Genomic DNA, 15,103 nt, shown 5'->3' on the forward strand with positions numbered 1-15,103 from the left:
TTCGAATTTCGGGACCTCGGGATTTCGTGATTTTAAGCCCGGGATTTCGGGATTTCGAGTTTTTATTAAGCCCGGGATTTCGGGATAAGGACCCCCGAGCCGGCCCCTCCTACCCCTCCTCATATTTACATGTCATATTAATTATTATGATATATTATAATTATCATGTATATACCACAGTGTAGATACTATTCTGTACGCTATCCGGAAGTCGCGATTTTCCAAGCGAGAACTTTTTGGATCACATTTTAAATTTTATGGGTATACTGAATTAAACGGTAAGTTGATCATCTGTACATTGCTTAATGATTAATTCAGCCGACATCGATATTCTCAAATGGTTTAGAATTAAATTCTGCACATTCATTATTCGTATCTTTGCCTTAATCAAGCGATTTTCAAGTGCATCACTAAGAAAAATCAGTCGGCGAACCTAAAAACAATCGTTTTACCCTCTTAGTGTACAAATTAACGTAAAAACCTGACTTAATTAACTAAATGAAGTATATTTCAAGTGGTGATAAAAGTTTCAACCAGATCTTTAAAGCCAGAAATAAGAAAATTACACTTGTTTGAATTTCTCACTGTACGATCAGTCTCGCTTGTATATTTTAAAACTGTATGATCAGTCTTTATGTCACTGTATTCTAGTGGTGATTTCAAAGTTATTTACGATACATTAGAAGGTGGCATTTTTCTAAATAACACAAATATATTTCAATACATTCACATCCTGAAAACTTATGAAACATGTTTTAGCTTGATAGGGTGTGCTCGACTTACTACATTAAGTATAAGGATGTTTAAATGTTGCTAAACGGTTTTGTCCACTACGTAACGCATCAAAATGTCCACTACGTAACATGAGTTGTACCTTCATATGTGAAGTACTGTCTAATCTTTAACGATAAAAATGGTTTTCCAATTCAGAAAAAAATGAGATTTTTCTAGTATTTAAAGTAAACAAACTGGAATGTCTAAAGGAAACATTTAAAATTGCCAAAAATATGTGTGTTTAGAAGAAGTTTCGTAGGGGACAAAAGTCCCCTACGAAACAGTACACAAATTATGAAAATAATATCATTTTAAAGAATATTTAAGATTGCACTTTTTGTTTACAAACAGGTCTATAATAGAGGTATTCAAAATAACTCTTGAAATTAAATTTTAGACAAGTTCATTTTCCATTTTTTTTAGGTCTGAAAGTTACGCTTTTATTGAAAAACGCCCATATATACCTTGAAGATGTTCAAAGCACTTTGTAGATATAGGAGTAAACAAATGATGAGAAAAGTTACCGTAGGCAAAACCGTCCTGTTAGCCATTTGGAAATCATCGCTTCGAAAATCAAGACTTCCGGATAGCGTACAGAATAGTATCTACACTGTGTATACCATGTATACTATCTAATATATAATATGTAAAAGAATTATTTGTATATAAACAATGAGTGTAGGAGCCCATTAAGATCTCTTGTTAAAGTGTCTTTTCTGTGGGAGAGCTATTTTCAAACATAATTGAATTATATTAATATTATACAGGACAAACAACTTTTAATTTGAAACTTTAAGGCAGCAACCATTTGATTTTCTGGGGGGGCTATGGTTTTTTTTTCTGGACAATTTTGTTTTTTCGCCACAAACAATCTATTTTTTTCGCGACAAGTCGAAAACAATTTTTTTCATTACATATAGTGGCAGCTGAGGGTGAAACAAACAATTTTTTTTTCTCAGAATCAAAAACAAATTATTTTTTTCTCCAAAAACTGGAAACAAACTTTTTTTTCCAAAAAAAACCATAGCCCCCCCCCCCCCCCCCCCCCCCCCAGAAAATCAAATGGTTGCTGCCTAATACAAATTTGATATATAAAAATGCTAACTTGTTGGGGGTGGTAGGAGGGGTCCTGATCCCGAAATCCCTGGCTTAAAAACACGAAATCCTGATGTCCCGAATTTAAATAAATTTAAATCCTGACATCCCGTAATTCGAAAAAAGAATTCTTGTGTCCTGTAAGGAGAAATCCCGAGCTTAAAAACACCTGATCCTGGAGTCCTGATAAAGGTCTTTTCCCCCCTCCTTACTGCGTAGTAGTCAAATACATGATGATTTCAGATGGCACTGCAAATGGATGCATTGAATATATATATATTTAGATTCAAAGCATTATTGTGTTAATGAATGGCTATTATTTATTTTCATCCAAAGCTGATTATGTAAAATGTGAAGAGTCAAAAATTAATTTTATGGTTCAACATGTTCAATATATTAAAAAAAATTATTGCCATTCATTATAAATAAATTCCTATCAAAAATTAGGCTCAAAGAACTTTTTATTTTATTTATATAAACTCAGTTCAATTCAATTCAAAGTTTTATTGCCATATAAACTTTACAGTTTGTGACATATAACAACAACAAAAACAAATAAAGACAATAACTAAGTAACTCAATATGTATATTCAAATTCAGGTAAATATTAAAGGGTCCCCTGTCCTCAGTTCCATTGACTTTTTTTTATAAAGGATCCTAGTTTATTCACTTGTGTTGGTGTTGATGGGTTAAGTACTGTGGATTCATTTATTTTCGTGGGTATCAATTTTCGTGGATTGAGGAAAACCAGCATTTTCATGGTTATTAAATTTCGTGGTTTTGCCAATCTATGTATATGTTACAGGCATTTTCTAAATTTAGGCATTTTGTAAAATGACTGAATTTTCAGGCAGTTTACAAAATGCCTAATCTTGACAGGCATTATACAAAATGACTAAAATTACCTAGTCATTTTGTAAAATGACTGAAATTTTTAAACAAAATTCAACAAATTGCCTGTCCAGTTTTAGGCAATTTGTAGAAAAAAGATATCATTGAGATGCAATAAAAAAAGGACAAAAACACAACATCTCGGAAATAAAATAACCATGATAACTAATGATTCGAGAATTAATTCATTTTGCAAAAAACAGATTGGAAGGTTTGTATGTCATATGATAAGTCCTTTTAGTGAAACTAAGTTAAGTATGTCCTCACTCTGTATTAAGTTACTGAGCGTCACTGATGAGTCTTCTGTAGACGAAACGCGCGTCTGGCGTACTAAATTATAATTCTGGTACTTTTGATAACTATTTACTAGTAGTAAATTTATCATTATGTTGTCAAAACGACAGAAGGACAAATTGTTCTTTCAATTGAATAACATTTACAATGAACTTTTAGAACATCTAGATTTAAAATAGTGAATTGAAACATATGAAGCAGAGAAAACGTTTGTTTATATTTGACTGATTGGTGTTTGTTTGTTTCAGTGGCAAATATTTCATGCATTTTTAAAGACGAGAACCGTTTGGTTATAATTAATCTTTGTTATTTCTGCAGTGGATTGACACGGGTAAAGAACATGAAATCTAACTGCCACTTGCTTTTGAAATAACGGTGTTTAGAATAGGGACAAAAAATCAAATTGAAAAACGGTCATAAGGTTCTCAATGTGCAGAGCGTGCTGCAATTTACTGACATGCGGCAATATATTTAATGTTCCCATTTCGAAAGAATGAGAATTTATACATCCATAACCAAATTTTTTTCACCTCTTTAGCATGGGTTTTGCCATTTAAGGTCCTTTTTTTTTGTTGTGATTCAAATATAAGTATCTGAGTTTCAATAAAAAGAACATATTATTTGTCAGACTTACTGCCACAAGGAAATTCGTGGATTTTTTCGCAATCTGATAAATTAACAAAACAGTAGTTAACTGTGGTAAAAATCTTAAAATTCGCAAAAAAAACCCAGATTTTACGGCAAACAATGTATTTGCAAAAAATCAGGACAAATATTGTTTAACAGTTCAGTTCTGTCATCCAAACATTTTTGAAATAACAAATAATTGTCCAGCTCTGTGCTTGTGTAAATTTGGAATAATTCAGTAAAAAAAAATTTTTATGTAAACTCTTAACATTCAGTAATTATCAACCATAACACTGCTTTGTTGACCAAATTTTTCAATCGTTTTTTTTAACATTTTATTTTATTAAACAAATTTCAGGCATTTTGTAAAATGCCTTTCAATTTTTCTAGGCATTTTGTAAAATGCCTAGAAAAATTAGGCATTATGTAAAATGACTGAATCTTGCAGTCATTTTAGAAAATGCCTAAAATGTTCAGGCATTTTAGAAAATGCCTAAATTTAGAAAATGCCTGTAACATATACAAAGCCTTTAGAGAATTTGTAATTCGTTTAACATTTGAATTCGTGGTTCACCTGTACCCACGAAAACCACGAAAATTGGTATCCAACGAATAATAATGAATCCACAGTATATATATATATAACTTTGTCATTGTCAGTTGGATTAGCAAATGAATTACTTTGTCTGTTAAAGCAATTAAAATATGTTACTCTAATATTTGAATTGTGAGAACAATTTATTAAGAAATGTTTCTCATCATCTAGTACTTTGCATTTTTTGCAAAGTCTCTCTTCGCGAGGAATTTTAAAATGCCTTCGTTTTTTCAATTAATAATGAATGGTCACTGATTCTAAGTTTTGTAATTAATTTTCTAAATTCAAAGTTTGAGTTAGAGAGGTAAGGTTTGATCAATAGATTTGGCTCAAGTCCTTTATAAAAATTTAATTTACTTTTATCATCAATAGATCTCAACTTATCCATCAACAGGTTGTTGTAGTATGAGTTTATTTGGGGTTTAATATAGCTTTTAATATTTTTTAATTGTTTTAAATTATCACAGGTTTTTAGTCTATCTATATCAATGTTAGATTCAGAAAGAATATCTTTTGCAAAAGTGAACCATGAATAGGAGCCACTAGAATCCAAAGTTTTAGTTAATTGAAAAGATTCGTGTAATAAGGGATTCAAATTTGAGGTGAAAAGCCTTGCTAAATACATAACAATAACAATGTACACACATGTTGGCATATGAACATGATGAATACACAACGTCAGAGTGGGCGTGTTGCCATAAAAAATTGACAACATTGAAAATAAAAGTCATACTTTTAACCAATCGGCATGATCAGAAGACTGTAAATACACCAAATTTATTTATTTAACAGTGGTGGGTCCAGTGGGGATCGATCAAATTGTATAGAGGGTGTATATGCCTCATTTTATTACCCTCATTTCCTCACACACCAACAAAAAAAAATAACCTCATGTTTCTCATGATTTAGTAGATATTTTAGCATAAAATTGTTTTATACTTTTTATAGTTTATATCATAAAATCTTACTTCTGATTCTGATTCAGAAGCAAGAGTTTTTGAGAAGTTCAAATGTTTTGAAAAAAATGTAGACATTGTTCCTTCATAATCATGATGTCCATGATGATATTAAGTTTGAAATGGAATGAATTTTCTGTAATTGAAACAACAGGAAGAGATATTATGGCATTGTTAAATCTACTAAAGATAAGTGACTGCTATGCCGAACAAATAACACCAATACATCTAACATGCATGTACATGATTTTATTACACAATATTTCGTTTTCTATTTAGGTCATGATAAATGAAGCCGTTACAGAGACAAGGATGTTATAAACTTCATCAGATCACAAACTTCATCGTTGGGAACATCATTGGTCATTCATCATGTTCATACCTATTAAAGGAAGCACGGAAGTCCACCAGGATAATAAATCACTGTCTATCTAAAGTGTCAATAAGGACCGTGACCACTGTTTCAATATGTCAAAGAAAATATGGGACAGTATTGCTCGATTCTTTAAAACAAGGAACACAATATTCTGATGGCCACAAAGGATGGTTGTTCAAACAAAGTATAAAGCTGTTTTCAAATGGTATCCTGTTTGAGAATCAGTCTGATGTAGAAGAACTGTTAAAATTATGGACACAAAAGTTTGAAGAGGAAGGTGTGTCGGAGCCTCAGACATCTGCAGAGCTAATTATTGCTCATGCTCTTGGAAAGAAAATGGTAAAACATGTATAAAAATAAAACATGTGGTATGTTGCCCATGAGACAACCCTCAACCAGACACTAAATGATATAGAAGTTAACAGCTATAGGTCACTGTACGGTCGTCAACGATGAGCAAAATGCATACCACATAGTATAAAGCTAATCTGCTATAAAAAGGCCCCGAAATGACAAATTTTAAAACAATAAATGAAAAAGAAATATGATATACATAAACAAAAGACAACACTGAATTACAGACTCCTGACTTGGCAAGTTGGGACAGGAAAATATGTAAAAAAGTTAATTGATACCATCTACCATTTAGTAAAGATGAACTTTGACTAAAAAGAGAAAATGCAATATAAGCAAGATGATAAGGTTATATAGATGTGCAACCAAAGTTAAAAAGTAAAACATTGACACTATATGGTATCTTCCATATTAAAAAGAAAATCTACCATTTATTTATTAAAACTAATTAATCGTTTAAAAAAAAAAGGAAAAGATACCAAATGTGTACATTATTTTGTTCAACTAATAAGAAATCTCATGAATTTGCTTAGTTTGGAATCTATATTTGTAAGAGGAAAATATTTATGTGTATTCCAATATATTCTGATCAACTTTGAATTATATATAATATACCAGCAATAACATTCATTACATTTCATAATAATTTCTCAACAAATGTGTGATAAACTTTACTTTTTACAGTTGCATGAAGTCCCACCAGAATATACAGTTGACCTTTCTACAAATTTAGTTATTCAAGAACTGTGTCAAAGGCGATTACAAAGGTTAGATTTTAATAATGCGTCAATCATTATTCGGTAACTATTAAAATAGTTTTAAACTGCACCAGATTCACATATTGACATTTTATCATGTTTATGTTTGTATTCCATATTTCCTATGGCTTAATGTGGTTGAATAATAATTCTAGAGGAGCTATTACCAAAATCTCTGTTCTTGGTCTTTTTATTACAGTAAGAGGAATTTTGTCAAACATGCATTGTTGCGAAGAACAGTATTTTACAAGAACAAATGCATACTTGTTTATCATGTTTGGGTTACAGTCTAAACAAGTGACCCTTTATTATCAGGCATGGATTCATGAACTTAATTTTAGAAGGCCTTGGCCCACCTGATATTATTGCCAAGCATTATCAATCTAAGATCCCTTCTCAAGTGTTTATCATGTTGAGATGACTTTCTGTTATTGTACAATGTATATACTTTAACCAACATCTTAAGGATAGGTACCACAGGCACTTGTCTTTGAAAAAAAATCTCTATATATTTTAATGTATCGCACCTAAATCATATCTTCCTTATATAAGATTAAAAGACATTAATTCCAATAATCTTGTTATAACCAGAATAATTTTTTTAAATGTGACTGCTTGAACTAAAATTCAGCTGAAAGTCTTTATTTTTGTTGAAATCATTTTCTATTTGAACAAGAAATAGGGACCATATTTATGATAATGAAGCTTCATTAAGAACCTTTTTTTTTTCTTATTCCAATATACTTTCATGTTTAGGTAAGTTTTGATTTACAACTTTTAATTTTATTAGTTTTTGATTCAAGAGGCAAACGATACTAAAGGGACATTCAAAATCAAAGTCGAAAACCATGGCCAAAAAAAGATAAAAAGACGAGTAACCTTACACAAAACACAATTTATAAAACTAAAAACTGAGCAACACATACAAAGACGACTTCATGTGCTCTGGAAGGGTACTCAAGTCCTGTTCCATATGTTGCGCATGTTGTGTTGCTCATGATAAATATTTTATACATAATATAGCAAATAAAATAACACTAATTGTTGTGTTTTTTCGATGACTATGTATAATGTGATCAAATTTTAATTTAAGGGTACCAGTACAGTACATCATTGGAGAGTGGGATTTCCATGATCTTGTTCTAAAGATGAAAGAACCAGTATTTATACCCAGACCAGAAACTGAGGTAGCGATTGGTTAAGTACATTTTGCTTCAATAGTGTAAATTATCTCCCTTATGAAACTGTTATAAGGGAGATAATTTGTTTTTTCTTTTGACTTCAGGTCATTTTAACACCACATAAAACTATTGACAGCCATATTCTGTCATACCCACAAACCAAAGACAATCAGTAACAAATGCTTGATTTGGTACAAGTACACAATGTGATGGTGCTGAAACTTTTTTTCTTGTAAATAAACCTTCATGATCAATTCAATGATAAGTAATAAGTTGATGCAATAAAACTTGTAGTAAAAACCTAATCGACCCTTAATGAAAAATTCTTTTCAAAATTGTTCAAAACATGTTTTATCTCCTGAATGATTGAATTAAATTATTTACATATAACATGCTGAAAGATGATAAGTTTTGCAACTTTTCTGACAGTAAGAATTTTACAAGGTTCTTATTTTGCCTTTTTCTCAAATTTAATGTTAGCTGGTTTATTATGCATTTTGATATAAATAGAGAAAATATTCCTGAAATTTTTTTTTTGCATTTGGGATATGTGTGAACAAATGAAAAACTATCAATTATGCATTTATAGTAATCGAATAATGAGGTTATTTGAAATGAAAGAACTAATGATAAATAAATGTTTGAACTGATAATCCATATTGTTAAAATTTCATAGTATTAAATATCATATTTTGTTAATTTTTTTATTTCAGGAACTGGCTGATTTTGTATGTAACTTTATAAAATCCAGTAACCTTCAAAATGGGAAATTTCTGGACATAGGTTGTGGATCAGGAGCCATATCATTACACATATTGAATTCTTTCAAGACGGTTAGATATGATATATCTTTTTTAACTGATAATTATCTTAAGTCATCTTCTATACCTTCAGAAATAATGCAGAAAACACATTTTGTTATAATCATGATAATGGCTTTATTAGGTTTAATATTTCACTGAAGTTTGAACTTTTAGTTCAAGATTTCTAATTTTAAATATAGGAAGATGTGGTATGATTGCCAAGGAGACAACACTCCACCAGAGACCAAATGATATAGAAGTTAATGACAACAGGTCACGATACAGCATTCAACAATAAGCAAAACCAATACCATACAGTCAGCTATAAAAGGCCCCAAAATGACAAATGTAAAACAATTCAAATGAGAAAACCACTTCCCTGATTTATGAACAAAACAATGAACGAAATATTTATATGATAAACAACAACAAACAACAACTACTGAATTACAGGCTTCTGACTTTGGACAGACACATGCTAAATGTGGTGGGGTTAAACTGGTTTATTTTTAAAGATGTGGTAAGGGCTATTTCAGAATATTGTATGCATATGGAAATGGTTGGACACTTCATGATAACTTTGTCTGTAGGTAGTTTTTCTATAGGGTAAAAATACAAAATTAAAAACGTATTTTTGGATGCAATATGTCATAATATATGTACATTATTTATAAAAACATCAAAAATTATAACCATTCTATTCTTGGAAAGAAAATATATATTTTTAGTAGGGATGGCAACAAGTACTCAAGTACTCAGGTACTCTCTCGAAAGGCCCAGTACTCGAGTAATGTTTTAATACTCAGATACTAATTTGCTGTTATACATCTTGAGATATTTCTCTTCACATTTCCACTCACTTTAGTTGCGATGAAATATCCCCTTCGTTATACTAAAAAAAATCAATTAAAGATGTACTTAGGTAATCTAAGGTAAAATTAAATAAATCAAGAATTCAAAATTGATACTTCAAGCTGGAAGAGTATTCGAAAAGGATCAAACTCAGCTAAAAATATCGATAGGTCATGGAGCTCCTTTTCGAGATAGTTAATTTATAAAATATGGCAGGAAAAGGCTGACTCAGACTTTTACCTTAATTTTGCATTGGTTTTATTTGGGTCTCAAATCAAAAGAAATAAAATTAAGAATCTGCTTAAATTTTGTTAAATGACCTTTTATGAATTATAAAGTCTTATGTTAAAAGATAAATAGGTGTTATGGGGCAAAATATTATCGTATGAAAAACACTGAGGAGTCGGAACATTTGACACTTATTCCAAAACCTCACCTAAGTACATCCTTAACAGCATAAATATGTTTTCCTTAGGTTACTATTTGTTATAGTAGTACCATCAACGTCCTTTTCGTCTGTAACTGTTGACCAGATCATATTTCTTAATAACTGCTGTGAAACCTACGCAACTGATTAGAGACATTTGAACGGTGGTTATAAACGGATCAACACTTTCATGGATTAATAATTAACTTATCACAAGTGTAAAACTTACCTTTGTTCGTTAATCAAGACTTCTATATAAATGTGATTGGTATGAGATGTATATCTAAATTAATTTAATTACTCTGTGTTTGAAACCTAACTAAAGATAGGTGACAGTAATTGCAGAATCAACTTTCAAATTCAAAAGTTGAAAATAAACTGACAATGTCATGGATAAAAAAAGGAAAATAAGACAAACGATAGTGCAAAAAAACAAAACACAGGAAAAAAGTAAGACTGGGCGACACGAAAAAGCACAAATAATTTGAAGTCCAATGCTGTTGTTGACAACTTAATGGACAAGTCGTAATATAAAAAAGTACCGACTCATCAGGAACAGATGATACAAATGTAGTCTTCTTTGTCAGACTTTGTATGCAAAAATTTTAATTTTATTGGAATTTTGTTCATTCATATTATTGTATTATATGTCTCTGGGTTCATGAACACGTAAACTAACAATAATTGCTATTATGATAGGTTATTTGTAGAAACGGTGGTCGGTAATTCATTGTTTAATTGACACAAAAAACATAAGAGCAAGCTATGTTTGTAATAAATTTTATGAAAGGTAATAACAAAAACACTGCATTCCACCCAAATTCTAAACTTTTCAATAAACTTTTAAAACACATCCGCGAGTATTAAATTTCAGATCTTTTGACATCCCTAATTTTTAGATTGAACCTTGTCTTCGAATTGGTTGATTTTTTTAGTCTCATTTGTTTTGTTCATTTTCTTTCAGATAACTGGGGTAGCTATAGATAAACATAATCATGCCTGTGATTTAACAAAAGAGAATGCCAGAAACCTAGGGCTTAATGAACGACTAAATGTACATCAAATAGATATCTTCCAAAAAGGTAACCATTCAAAAACCTGTGCAGAAATTTAAAAGGAAGTTTCTTTTATACATGCATGTTTAATATATTTATGCTAGTGATATACATGTGAAAATGGGTGCTTATATTTATCACTTATAATTAAATGTCATTTGTATCAATGTAAAACAACTGCATCAGATAATACATTGAGAATTATCAAAATGTAGGTAAAAAGGATGACATGCTCAAAATATTATTTGTTTGTCAATATTTAGATTCAAGATACAAAAAAGTTAAAGGGAATAGATGTTGCATTAATATGAAATCTTTTGGATAATACATGAAGATTAATGGATCTTAAAAATTTAGGTCTAAGGGATGGCGTGCTCTCAGTATCATAGTTTAAAATGATTGATTACATTTTCGGTTCTTGTAAATACTAAAGTTAAAGTTGAGGTTGAAAGTGTAGGTGGGTTTTTTGTTACTCAATCTTGAATTTTCTATGTTGTGTTTAGTGTGCTATTATTGTGTCTTTTTTTAGCCATGGTGGTGTGTGTTTTTTTAACCATGGTGTTGTGTGTATTTTTAACCATGGTGTTGTGTGTATTTTTAGCCATGGTGGTGTGTGTATTTTTAGCCATGGTGTTGTGTGTATTTGTAGCCATGGTGTTGTGTGTTTTTTTTAGCCATGGTGGTGTGTGTATTTTTAGCCATGGTGTTGTGTATTTGTAGCCATGGTGTTGTGTGTATTTGTAGCCATGGTGTTGTGTGTAATTTTAGCCATGGTGTTGTGTGTATTTGTAGCCATGGTGTTGTGTATATTTTTTTAGCCATGGTGTTGTGTGTATTTTTAGCCTTGGTGTTGTGTGTATTTTTAGCCATGGTGTTGTGTGTATTTTCAACTTATCAGTTTGACTGTCCCTCTGGTATCTTTCGCCTCTCTTTTATACAATACAAATGAAAATCATGTCAACATGAAATTTCATCAGATGTGCAAGTGCTTGATTTGTTGAAAAAAAACACTCATAACATTATCAATTTTGGTATTGTTATTTGCAACCAGGTCTTACATATTAGTAAAAAACATATTAGTTACAATACAGCGCAGAAAAAAATCACAAGGAAAAAAATCTCTCTACTGCTCATCCCATTGTATTCATGAACCTTCTCAGTGGTTTTGTGGTAGCTTGTTTGACTTGACTACCAAATGATGTGGGCTTGAATCCTAGACTGGTCAAACCAAAGACTTTAAAATTGGTATTTGCTTCTTCTCTGTAAAGTACATTGCAATAAGGTGTAAGAGCAAAGACTGGTCAGCTCAGAGTCAGAATGATGTGTTCTGGTAGTGTGACATGTCTTCCATGGATTATCATCTTGTGTAGAAGCATGTTTCAAATATGGCTCAGCATGTTGGTCTTGTACTATTAAGCAGGGTTAATATTCTTATTACATTAACATTTTCTTGTAATGTATATACATTTAATTTGTCACTTACGTAACATCTTCAAGCAGCTACCCATCATAATCATCATTTCAATTTTCAGATACAGTAGAGAAATTACAAGAATATTTACCCTTTGATGTTGTCATCAGCAATCCTCCCTATATTCCTACCTCAGATATAGATAGTTTGGAACCTGAGGTTGAGAGGTAATCTACTAAATTCAATAAAGGCCATTAGTTTTCAGACATTTTTGTCGCTTTAAATACAGAAAAGAATGTAAATTGCAAGGCCCTTGGAATTTTATTGATAATTGATCAGTTTACATGTAACAGATTATTTTATTAATTTAGAGTTTATTAAGAATTCTAGAAAGTAGATCGATATGCATTTTCAATTTTAACTGAGATTGTGTCATGCAAAACATAAATACCACTATCTGCTGTGTCCAATGCCATGGTAATTTGAGCAGATATTAATTTTTTTAATCATTTGTTGGCCAATGGTAATCATTATATGAGTACATCATAAAACTACAATGACCATTCTGGAATAGCAATACTGGATAAAAGTACATTGACCATTCTGGAATAGCAATACTGGATAAAAGTACATTGACCATTCTGGAATGGCAATACAGGATCAACCATTCTGGAATGGTAAAAGTACATTGACCATACTGGAATGGGAAAACTGGATCAACCCTTCTGGAATGGTAAAAGTTCATTGACCATTCTGGAATGGCAATACAGGATCAACCATTCTGGAATGGCAATACAGGATCAACCATTCTGGAATGGAAAAAGTACATTGACCATTCTGGAATGGAAAAACTGGATCAACCATTCTGGAATGGTAAAAGTACATTGACCATTCTGGAATGGGAAAACTGGATCAACCATTCTGGAATGGTAAAAGTACATTGACCATTCTGGAATGGAAAAACTGGATCAACCATTCTGGAATGGTAAAAGTACATTGACCATTCTGGAATGGCAATACTGGGTCCAACCATTCCAGAATGGCAATACTGGATCGACCATTCTGGAATGGCAACATGGGATGGACCAATCTGGAATGGTGACAGTACATTGACTTTTTTGGAATGGCAATATCACATTGACCAATTTGGAATGGTCCTAGGTCTGTTACTATATGGATCTTTTTTTGTTTGGCAGCAGTACTTAAGCAGAGCATCACTGTCTTTCTTGCATCGTGGGAGTTTCATTTCTATCAGGTAACATAGACCATGAAAATATGAGTAATAAACTGTTCAATTTTGTTTTCTGTTGGAGAGTTGTCTCATTGGTTATCATATCACATCTTCTTATTTCTATATTCAAACACTATACTATTGGGAAAAAAAATGAAATACCAGTGGAATATAATTTATGACTCTGGAACTTTGTAAAACTTGGAAAGTCGTAAACATAGCAACAAATGGCAAAACCTGCCTAATAACAAGAAATGACATACAAAAAAAGTACTTGAAGCTACTAAAACCTACTGGTACCAAAAAAATAAGTGATAAATAGAGAACAATACGTATTTACACTTTGGGTATTCAGCTGAATTTTGTTTCCAAATGACCTCAGATTTGTCTCCAAATAACCTTTTGAATTGTGGTGCAATTTTTTATGGGAATTTGTGTTTTTCATTAATGTTTGTGATTTTACTTTTCATTAATGGCGGATTAATTTGCATACAAGTGTAAATATGTCTATACAAGATATTCATATGTTTTTTTATTCACCTTATTCCCCTTCTTATTAACTATTTAGGCACAAACCATTTTTGTATTGATCTTCACTGCCTTAATCAGAGTTTTATGAAATATCAAAGTAAACACAGATATCAATGACTTTATAGCACAAGAACTTTATTTGCATATTTTTAACACACAATTTTCTTGTGTAGTAAAAAAAATAAATATCATAAATATTCATAACATGCATGGTAATAATGATACATCATTACATATTTATTAACTGGTAAGTTATTTAAACCAGATATAAAAAAAACTGCATAAACATTTGAAACTAGATGCCATTGAGACGGGAGCCATCTCTGTGGGCCCCACTGTCAATAACGTGGGGTAAACAAGTTGTATGGATAATCTGATATGAAGCATTATTTGAAGTTATTACATAGTCTCATTTGTGATTGTTTGTCAGGTATAAAGTATGAAATAATAACAGCTGTCCTCTCAAAATATAGTGTGGATCAAATTTGTTAGCGATGGACAGACCAACAGACAGACAGACCTTTGACCTAGGAAGTTGTACATACATCAGGACACACCCTCTGGTGTTGGTTAAATTGGATGTCAAGTATAATATTTGAAATCATAACGGTTATCTAGATATGGAGCGGACATAATCTTCACCACAGGACATGGGGTTGTCAACTGAAACCAAAGTTTTTGACCTTGACCTTTGACCTAGGAAGTTGAACATACATCATGACACGCCCTCTGGTGGTGGTTAAAATGGATGTCAAGTATAAACTTTGAAATCATAACGGTTATCTAGATATGGAGCGGACATGATCTTCACCACAGGACATGGGGTTGTCAACTGAAACCAAAGTTTTTGACCTTGACCTTTGACCTAGGAAGTTGTACGTACATCATGACA

The 15,103-nt window shown here is 31.4% G+C and overlaps 1 protein-coding gene across 1 annotated transcript in view; it reads left to right on the top strand.

Annotated features, from left to right (window-relative positions):
* LOC139486455 (MTRF1L release factor glutamine methyltransferase-like) overlaps positions 1-15,103 on the top strand; it is a 40,001-nt gene that overhangs the window by 362 nt on the left and 24,536 nt on the right. The window contains exons 2-7 of the mRNA XM_071271342.1: positions 5,512-5,947; positions 6,647-6,729; positions 7,814-7,907; positions 8,615-8,734; positions 10,948-11,065; positions 12,571-12,676. Coding sequence (XP_071127443.1) covers positions 5,522-5,947; positions 6,647-6,729; positions 7,814-7,907; positions 8,615-8,734; positions 10,948-11,065; positions 12,571-12,676 — 947 coding nt within the window. The 5' untranslated portion in view covers positions 5,512-5,521. The remainder of the gene's footprint in view (positions 1-5,511; positions 5,948-6,646; positions 6,730-7,813; positions 7,908-8,614; positions 8,735-10,947; positions 11,066-12,570; positions 12,677-15,103) is intronic.

The sequence above is a fragment of the Mytilus edulis genome, chromosome 1 (assembly GCF_963676685.1).
Source record: "Mytilus edulis chromosome 1, xbMytEdul2.2, whole genome shotgun sequence".
NCBI classification, from domain to species: domain Eukaryota; kingdom Metazoa; phylum Mollusca; class Bivalvia; order Mytilida; family Mytilidae; genus Mytilus; species Mytilus edulis.